The 8,875-nt window shown below is 72.2% G+C and overlaps 1 protein-coding gene across 1 annotated transcript; it reads left to right on the top strand.

The window, feature by feature from the left end:
* The first annotated feature begins 1,018 nt into the window (after positions 1 to 1,018).
* Positions 1,019 to 4,793, top strand: LOC143171460 (general receptor for phosphoinositides 1-associated scaffold protein-like). Its single transcript, XM_076360444.1, has 8 exons — positions 1,019 to 1,153; positions 2,737 to 2,786; positions 3,236 to 3,290; positions 3,692 to 3,794; positions 3,881 to 3,974; positions 4,044 to 4,110; positions 4,194 to 4,260; positions 4,335 to 4,793. Exons 1-8 carry the CDS (start codon positions 1,019 to 1,021, stop codon positions 4,760 to 4,762), a joined length of 999 nt encoding a protein of 332 aa, XP_076216559.1. The 3' UTR covers positions 4,763 to 4,793.
* The last annotated feature ends 4,082 nt before the right edge of the window (positions 4,794 to 8,875 follow it).

Raw genomic sequence — 8,875 nt, forward strand, 5'->3', positions numbered from 1 at the left:
GGCTGCCCGATTTTTGGGAACAGGACGGGACGTTCTTTTTCACTCCCTGATAAAGGGTCATGGTTTGGTGCCCTGGGATGGGTGGTGGGCTCAATCCTGTCCTTTCCCAAGCACTTCCCAGCTGGAGCGGCTCAGCTCTGGGAGCAAGCTTGCCTCCTGGTAACCCCTGGACAGCCTGTGGGCGGGTGGCTTGGGTGTAACGCCAGCGGGATTGTTACAAGCTGATTTTTTTGGCAAATTTTAAATAAATATCTGGGCAAGCACCTCAATTCCAGCTGGAAAATTCCTGCTACCTCCCAGTGCGGTGCAGTGAGGGGCTGCCCGGAGCCGTGTGCCGTGTCCGCAGCAGGCACCGCGTCTGCCTCTGGGAATTGTTATGTCCTCCGTGTCCCCGTCCTCAGCACGGGCAAAGCTCTTGCAGGAACGGTTTAAATCCTCCCGTCCGCTCACGTTGGGAGCACGGCCCGGGGCTCCGGCTGCCCCCTGCCTCCAGCTTCTGCCTTGAATTAAATCCTAAATGCGGCTCTGGCGGCGGGGTGTTGTCCTGTGGGGTGAAACAGCTGTGGGTGCTTGGGTGCTTGGCTGGAGCCAGGCTCCGGGGAGCGGCGGAGCCCGGCATCGCTTCTGCGCCAGGGAAACCCCTCCGGTTTCTCCCGTTATGGTCCCCAAGATGATCTCCGGGCCGATGCAGCCCCTCCTTGGTCCCCTGCGGCACCCCGCCCTGCGCCCCCAGGCCCCCGCCGTCCCCACGGTCCCTGCTGCCCCACAGCATCACCCCTGGGACACCCCCCCCCCCCCCCCCCCACGCTGGAGCCCACGGGGTCCCTGCGCGGGACCTGGGCCCCGGCTGGGGCGGTGCCGGGGGCGGGGCTTCCCGCAACTGGGCGTGGTTTAGCGCATAACGGGGCGTGGTTAGAGGCAGAAAGGGGCGTGTTCTTCACGGAGGGGGGGCGTGCCGGGCGCTGGCCCCGCCCCCCGCGGGCTGATATAGCGGCGCGCGGGGCGGCGCGGCCCGGCCATGACCCTGCGGCGGCTGCGGCGGCTCCGGCCGAAGGAGGAGGATGCGGCGGCGGCGGCCCCGGAGCGCCCCGGCCCCGCCGACGTCTACCGGGCGCTGGCGGCCGCCGGCGGCACCCTGCCCCGGGTGCGCAAGGTAGGGCTGCCGGCAGCCCCGGGCGCGGGGAGGGCGGGGGAGCCTCCCCGGTGCCCCCGGTTTGTGCACCGGGGCCGGTGGGATAACCGGCGCCGCGACCGGCAACGGGCTGGGGGGGGGGGGACCGGGGATGCGGGGTGTCCCCGTCCCGCGCGGCCACCGGTGCTTGCACCCTGCAGGGCTGCCCCGGCGTCTTCTCCTGGGCTCTTGTCTTGCCCTGGTGTCCTCCTCGTGTCCCTCCCTGTGTCCCGGTCCTGCCCCGGTGACCCCCTCCAGCCTCTTCTCCTGCCCCAGCACCTCCCCACCCCGGCCCCATCCTGCCCCAGCATCTTCCCAGTGTCCCCCTCTTGCTCCAGTGTTGTCCCCCCAAGTGTCACGTCCTGTCCCAGTTCCTCCCCACGTCCTGCCCTGCAGCCTTCGGGGTGCAGGGACAGGCCCCCACCCCAGTGTACGTGGCCATGTCACCGGGCCAGGCCTGTCCCTATGGCCCCCAGGCACTGCCCCGCAGGGAGGGCAGGGGGACAGGGCACAAGGTACCCCGGGGTCTGGTTTGGTGGGATGCAGGACCATCTGCCACCGCGCCCCTGGGAAAGCCCCTCTCCGGCGGCGCTGGGGCTGTCACCGCCCTGATGCTCCCCCCGGCCCCGCGGCACTTCCTGAGCGTCGGGGGGAAGCGAGAGCGGAGCCGACATCCGGAGCAGAAGTGGCTCTCGCGGCCGTGCTGGCGTGGGCCGGGTCACGTGCGGCAGCCTGGCTCCCACTCGCTGGCCAAGGCCACCGCTGGAGACATCCCCAAGGGGGCTGGAGCGTCCCGCGTCACCTTCCCATCACTGGGGTGACGTGGGGGCCCGATGTGACGGGCGGCAACTTTCCCTATGGTGAACGCACCCGATTCTGGTGGTTTTGCACTTAAACACCCACGGATGCATTCGGGATGGCCGGCCACGGGGCTGGTGACACCCGCGTGGCACAGAGCAGAGGGAGCCGGTGGAACCCGGCCACCACCAAGATGGGCCACGTGCCACTCTCGAGGCACAGCTCACGGTGACATCAGCCACACTGTGCCTGGGCTGCCAGAGTCCAGCGGCCGCGGAGGGGCATTTGGGGACAGCCCTGTCACCTCCTGCCCTGCGGCGAGGGTCCTGCAGTGCCCGGCCGGTCCCTCCGCCCGCCCACGCCTCCACGCCCTCCACAACAGGGACATTGTCTGGGCCGGGGGGGGGGGGAATTTTGCATGAAAAAACCCGACTTTGTGACCACAACAGGGCCCCTCTGTGCCCGGGCCCCCCCCGGAGCGTGGCGTGGGGTGGGGTGCGGCACGGGCTGACGTCAAAGCGTGGGGCGAGCGCGGAGCAGATGTGAGGGTGGCTTTGAGCACCGATAAAAGCCTCGTTATGCCCGGCTGGCTGGGGGGGGCGGTGAGCGCACCCGGGTGCTGGTTCGGTGCCGGCTTGGCACGACGCTCCCCTGGGATTCGGTGGGGTCCTGATGGCACAGCCCGTTTCGGCTGTCCCTGGAGGGGGGTGGCAGGGGGATGTGCCCCGGGACGGTGTCCCCTGCTGATGGCTCTCCCTCTGCCGCAGGGCGTGGGGTTCAGGTGGGCGTCCCCGAGCCAGTCCCCAGAGGAGCACAGGTAGGGACGGGAGACCGGGCTCTGCTGATGGGGGGGGGCATGCAGGAGCAGGGCTGGGGTTGGTGTCCCAGCGGGTTGGGGCTTGGCCCCCCGGACACTGATCCGCTCTGGACACCCCGTGGGGGCTGGAAATGGGGGTGATTTTATGGGGGAACCTGGGGTGGGTGAGAGCAACGATGGAGTCACAGCTCCCTGGGAGGCCCTGACACCGCCCCTGACCCGGACCCCACAGGGACCTTGCCTGGCACCCACAGGACAGGCTGTAGGGCTCTGGCCAAGGCCAGTTTTGGGGCCAGTCCTGTCCCTGGGGTCCCGACCCTGCCCAGCACAGAGAAAACCCAAACCCCGAAGCGGCGTTTCATTAGAGAAGTGCCCGAGGTCTCGGTGGGCGAGTTGGGGTTGGGGGGTGCCAGGGGCTCTGCCTTGTCCCTGATCCCCGTGTCCCACAGGAGGGTGGTGACGCTGGAGAAGAAGGCAGAGGAGACCTTCGGCTTCGAGATCCAGGTGGGTTCCGTGCCGAGCTGTGCCGTGCCGTGCCACGCTATGCCAAGCTGTGCCGTGCCGAGCCATGCCACGCCACGCTCCCTGCCCTTCCAGCCCGCACCTTGCTTTGCATCGAGGGTATTTTTAAATTGTCTCTGAGCCAGGGTTTATTTTTAGCTGTGACGGAGCTGCCTGGTTACCGAAGCCTCCCCCAGCCGTGATGGCGGGGGCGGCCAGGGGGGCCCCACCTGGGGCACAGCCAACCGGGGCGAGATCCCCCCCCCCCCGCCCAGGGCTGGTGTGCTGCCCTGCATCACCCGGCAGCAATTAAATGCTGCAATTGCCACCTCATGGCTGCTGCCTGGGGGAGACACTGGGGGTCGGGGAGTCCTCGTGCCCCTCACCGGCCCCCCTTGTTTCAGACCTACGGGCTGCACCACCAGGACAGGAACAGCGTGGAGATGTTCACCTTCGTGTGCCGGGTGCACGGCGGGAGTCCAGCCGAGGCGGCGGGACTCAAGGCCGGTAAGTGCATTGCTGGGGAGGCCAGGGGGGCCCCGGCAGCGGGGACCGGCATCCCTGAGCCCGTCGTCCCCCCCCCGCCACTGTAGGGGACACGATCACAGGGGTGAATGGGCTGAACATGGAGGGCGTCCGGCACCGCGAGATCGTGGAGATCATCAAGAGCTCAGGCAACATGCTCCGGTGAGCTGGGGGAGTGCGGGGGGTCCCAGGTGGGCCCCGGCCCCCACACTGACGGCTGCTGCCCCACAGGCTCGACACGCTCTATGGGACATCCATCCGGAGGGCCGAGCTGGAGGCCCGGCTGCAGTACCTGAAGGTGGGGGGGGGGGGGGCTGGGGGGGTTAGGGGGGGCTGGGGACCCCCCCCACGGGGTCCTCACCCCCCTCTGCTTCCCTGCAGCAAACGCTCTATGAGAAGTGGGGGGAGTACCGCTCGCTGATGGTGCAGGAGCAGCGGCTGGTGCGGGGTGAGTGGGGGCCGGGGGGGGGGGCTGTGGGGCACTCCCTGGCCCCCCCTGACCCCCCCCATGTCCTCCCTCAGGCGTGGTGGCCAAGGACCCCAGCATCTACGATACGCTGGAGTCGATACGCTGGTGCCTGCAGGGTGAGGGGGGGCTGCCCGGCAGCTCCCCCCGCGCCAGCGCCTGCGGCAGCGACGACTCCCTCTACCAGACCTGCCTCTTCGCCTCCACCGACTCGCTGGATGGGGACAAGGACGGGGACAAGGATGGGGACAGCGGGGGTCCCGCGCCCCCCCTGCCACGACCCCGGCCGGCCCTGGCCCGCAGCACCAGCCTTAAGTGCGGCGGGGGGCCGGGGGCCGCGGGGCGGCTGTGGGCCCGGGCCGGGGACCCCGGGGAGGGGGCGGCTGCCCCCCGCAAGGGCCGGCACAGCAGCTTCCGCCGGCGGCTGCTCAAGTTCATCCCGGGACTGAACCGGGCGCTGGAGGAGGAGGAGAGCCACCTCTAGCCGGGGGCACCGCCGGCCCCCCCAGGCCTATTTATTTATTTATTGCAAGGGGCTGCACGCCCCCCCCCCCCCGCCTCCCCGGGGGCTGCTGGAAGGAGCTCGGGGTCGGCCCCGGGGGTCCCGGCTCGGCCGCTGTCTGTGGGGGTCACGGCACCAAGGGACAGAGGCAGGCACCCTCCCCGAGGTGGCTCGCGAAGCCACCACTCATCTCAGGAATCGGTTCCCTCCTTGCTGGGGGCACCAGGGGGACTCAGCCCCCCCCCCCCCCCCTCCCCCAGCTCAGGGGGCCATGGGGGTCCTGCCTCCCGCCACCCCTGGGGCTTTTGTACCATGCCAGCGCGCTCGGCGCTCGCCAATACAGAGACTTTTTGCAGCGGCGTGTGGCTGTGACTGGGGGGGGCCAGAGCCCCGTGGGGATGGGGACGGGCTGGCTGGGGGAGGACGTGTCCCCCGGGGGAGCCCCCCAGGCTGCAGCTCCCCTCGGCCCCCCCGTGCTGCCGCCTTTGCCCTCCCGCCTGCCAGCTAGGCTCTGGGCAGGAAGGCCTCGGCGTCACCGATGTCACCTCAGATCCTTGTGGGCTCCCGGGGACCCCCGTGTGTCCCCCACCTGCCGCAGCCCCCCATGCCATGGGCCATGTCCCAGCGCTGCGGGGCCCCGGCCAGGCCCTTCCTGCCCCGCTTCCTCCGGCAGCCGGCGGGAAGCCGGTCCCGCCCCGAGCCCTTCCGGCTGCGGGGGCCGGGGTGCCCGCGGGGAGCAGGACGGGCACGGGGGTCCACCCCCCCTCCCTGTCCCGTTGCCCCCCAGTCCCACCAAAGCAGCACCCGGAGGCCTTGGGGTGCACAGAGTTCCCCCCCCCCCTTCGCTGTTGCAGTGAGCACCCACGGGTGCACGGGGGTGGCCTTGCACAAGGATTCCCTTGGACGAGGGTGGCCTTGCACGAGCGCTCCGTGCAAGCACCGAGAGCCCACAGCCCTCTGCCACAGACCTGCGGGGGAGCGTGGGGCTGCGCTCTGTGCCTCAGTTTCCCCTCTGGTTTATGCCCCTCTCTGGCTGGGTCACTGTGTGTTTGGGGAGCCCCGGGGAGCCCCAGCTCTGAGCTCCTGCACCCCACAGCCGGGCCCTGCGGTGCCCAGCCATGGCTCAGCCCCCTGGGACCCTAGGGCGTCTGCAGGAGATTTTGGGGATGAGAACCTGGGGGCACGGGGGGCTGCGCTGTGCTGCAGTGGGGCGTGCACGTGTGTGCTGCAGGGCTGCATGTGCATGCGTGTGCATGCTGCAGGGCTGTGTGTGCACACGTGTGCCGCATGCCTGCACGTGTGCACGGGACAGGGCCGCGGGGGTGTGCATGGGCCCGGCCGGCTCCCCGCCGCTCTCCTGCCTTGTCCCCGTTCCAGGACGGCTCCGTGCTTGGACATTTATGGTCTGGCTGACGGGGCCGCACTCACAGCCCCAGCTCGCGGCGCCTGCCCACGCGCTGCCAGGGTCGGGGCACCCCGTCCCCATCACAGCCGTCATGGGACCCCCCCCCCCCCCGCGGCAGCTGCCACCCCACGCGGAGCTTTTTTTAGCCCCAACCTGGGGCTGTGTGTGCCTGGGGCTAGGCAGGCGCCGGCTGGACACTGGGGTCACGCGTGGCACCGGCTGAGCCGGGCAGTGCCGATGGGGCCGAGGCTACGGGGTACGACCCGGGAACGCCCCGGAGCAGCCTGTCATTACCGACAAATATAGGCCCGGGGCAGGGAGCCAGCACCGGCCATGGGCACCCTGCAACCACGCCCGGACCGTGGGCACCCTGCAATCCCCCAACACCCACCCAACCCCAAGCACACGGGGCCTGGGGGTAGCGGGAAGGGCCGGCTGGTGGCCACCGTGTCCTTACTGGGGTGTTGGGGTGGATCCAGCACCCCTGGGCCGGTGCGAGCCGGGGCTCCCCCCACACACCCGGTGGCCTTGCTGGGGTGACCGGGCTCAGGTTTCCTCCCCCAGAGCCGGCCGGGCCCTGCGGCCTCTCCCGGGGTACAGCTAATCCCGGGTGCGGGGGCCACCAGCGTCACCCTCCTGCCGCCGGCAGCACCGCCACCGGCTCGGCCACCAAGTGAGGGGTGCGAGGGAGCTGCGGCCGGCCGCGGTCTGCGACCCCGGTGGCTCCGGGACCCCCCAGTTGGCTCCTGGACCCTCGACAGCTCCAGGACCCCCGGTCTGACCCTGCCCCGGGGGGCTCCTGGCCGTACCCCCGGGCTGGCACCGGCTGTGCTCCCCGGTTGGCACCGGCTGCAGCCCCGGGCTGAGCCCCGGTACCGGCCGCGCCGCTCGCGGGGACCCCGGAAGGTCCCGGCCGAGACCGGGGGATCACCGCGGGGGCGGCCCCGGAGATGCCGCGGGATCCCGGGGACGTCAGCGGCCAGGTGTGACGTCACGGGGCCCCCGCCTGGGGCGGGCGGCGCGCGGGGCCGCGCGGCGGCGGGAGCCGGGGCCGGAGCGAGGTAACGGGCGGCGGGAGGAGGCGGCGGCGGCGCCCGGCCCCGGGCCGTCACCCCCGGTACCCCGGAGTCCCCCCGGGCTGCCGGTGCCGCACCCCCCGCTCCCCTCCGGTGCCGGGCTGCCCCCCTCGCCGCTCCTCGCGGGGCCGGGGGGGTCCCGTGAAGCCGGGCAGGGTCCCGGCGCCGGGGGTCCCGGCAGCTCCTTCCCGGGTCTGGTCCCCGCCGTGCCGCCCCGACGCCCCGGGGATGGGCCGGTGCCCGACACGCAGCCCCCGGCGCGGGCTGCGGCTCCCGGGGCACGGCGGTACCGGCCCGAGGGCTGCTCCGCTCTCCCGGCGGAGCCGTGCCGGGGGGGAGCTCTGCCGCTGCGGGGGGCATTGCTGGGGTGGCACTAACCAGGGTGGCACTAACGGGGGTGGCACTAACGGGGGGAGGGGGGACACATTGCCCGGGCTGCCCGACCGGGGTGAGGGGACCGGGCACGGCGGGTCGGGTCCCCCAAGATTCCCGGTTCGCCCCCGGGAGCGGGTACCGGGGGGGGGTACCGGGTCCCTCTCCGCCCGTCCCCCTCCCTCCCTCCCTCCCTCCCGCCGGCCCGGCCCGGCCCCGCACGGCTGAGCTCATCTTTCCAGCCCGCGGGCGGTGTTCCCGGCGCTGGGCGCCCGCCAGCAGCCGCCGCTCTTTCCATCGTCCCGGCCAGGGTCTCCCCGCGGGGACCGGGCGGGGGGGAACGCGGGCGTCCCGCCTCCTCCCCTCCCGGGATCAGCCTCCCCGGGCACCGAGCGGGAGAAGACCGGGGGTACCGGCACCGGGGACGCCGAGTACCGAAGATACCGGCTCAGATGGGCACTGGGCATAGCGGCACCGGGGATACGGGAGAGCACCGGCGATGGGGGCTCCGGGGACAGCGGCACCGAGGGGGCACCGGGGATGGGGGCTCCGGGGATAGCGGCACCGAGGAGGCACCGGGGACGGGAGCACCGGAGATACCGGCGCCGAGGGGGCACGGGGGATGGGGGTACCGGGGATGGGGGCACCGAGGGGGCGCCGGGGATACCGGCCCCGGAGATATCGGCACCCAGGGGGCACCGGGGACGGAAGCACCGGGGGATGCCAGCACCGGGGTACCAGCAGCGAGGGGACACCGGGGACGGGGGCACCGGAGATACCGGCGCCGAGGGGGCACGGGGGATGGGGGTACCGGGGATGGGGGCACCGAGGGGGCGCCGGGGATACCGGCCCCGGAGATATCGGCACCCAGGGGGCACCGGGGACGGAAGCACCGGGGGATGCCAGCATCGGGGTACCAGCAGCGAGGGGACACCGGGGATACCGGCCCCGGGGACACCGGCACCGATGGGGCACCGGAGATACCAGCACCGAAGGGGCACCGAGGATGGGGACACCGGGGACACCGGCCCCGGGGATACCGGCCCCCGGAGGGCCCCGGGCCCTGCTGCCGTCCCTGCCCGTCCCGGCTCGCCGCTCGTCCCGGTGCCGACACCGGGGCCTCCCTCCCCCCCGTCCCCCCTCGGCGGCGGCCCCGGGAGCCCCGGGGGGGCGGGGGGCGCCCGCGCTATTTTTAGCCGGGGCCGCGCGGGTATTTTTAGCGCGGGCGCCGCGGTTGCGTCA

This window comes from Aptenodytes patagonicus, chromosome 27, assembly GCF_965638725.1.
Source record: "Aptenodytes patagonicus chromosome 27, bAptPat1.pri.cur, whole genome shotgun sequence".
Lineage (NCBI taxonomy): Eukaryota > Metazoa > Chordata > Aves > Sphenisciformes > Spheniscidae > Aptenodytes > Aptenodytes patagonicus.

Excerpts from the sequence above, each read along its gene's own strand:
- LOC143171460 (XM_076360444.1), top strand. The coding sequence starts at position 1,019 with ATGACCCTGCGGCGGCTGCGGCGGCTCCGGCCGAAGGAGGAGGATGCG. Across the intron at positions 4,111-4,193 it reads CCCGGCTGCAGTACCTGAAG|CAAACGCTCTATGAGAAGTG; the intron begins GTGGGGGGGGGG and ends GCTTCCCTGCAG. Across the intron at positions 4,261-4,334 it reads GGAGCAGCGGCTGGTGCGGG|GCGTGGTGGCCAAGGACCCC; the intron begins GTGAGTGGGGGC and ends GTCCTCCCTCAG.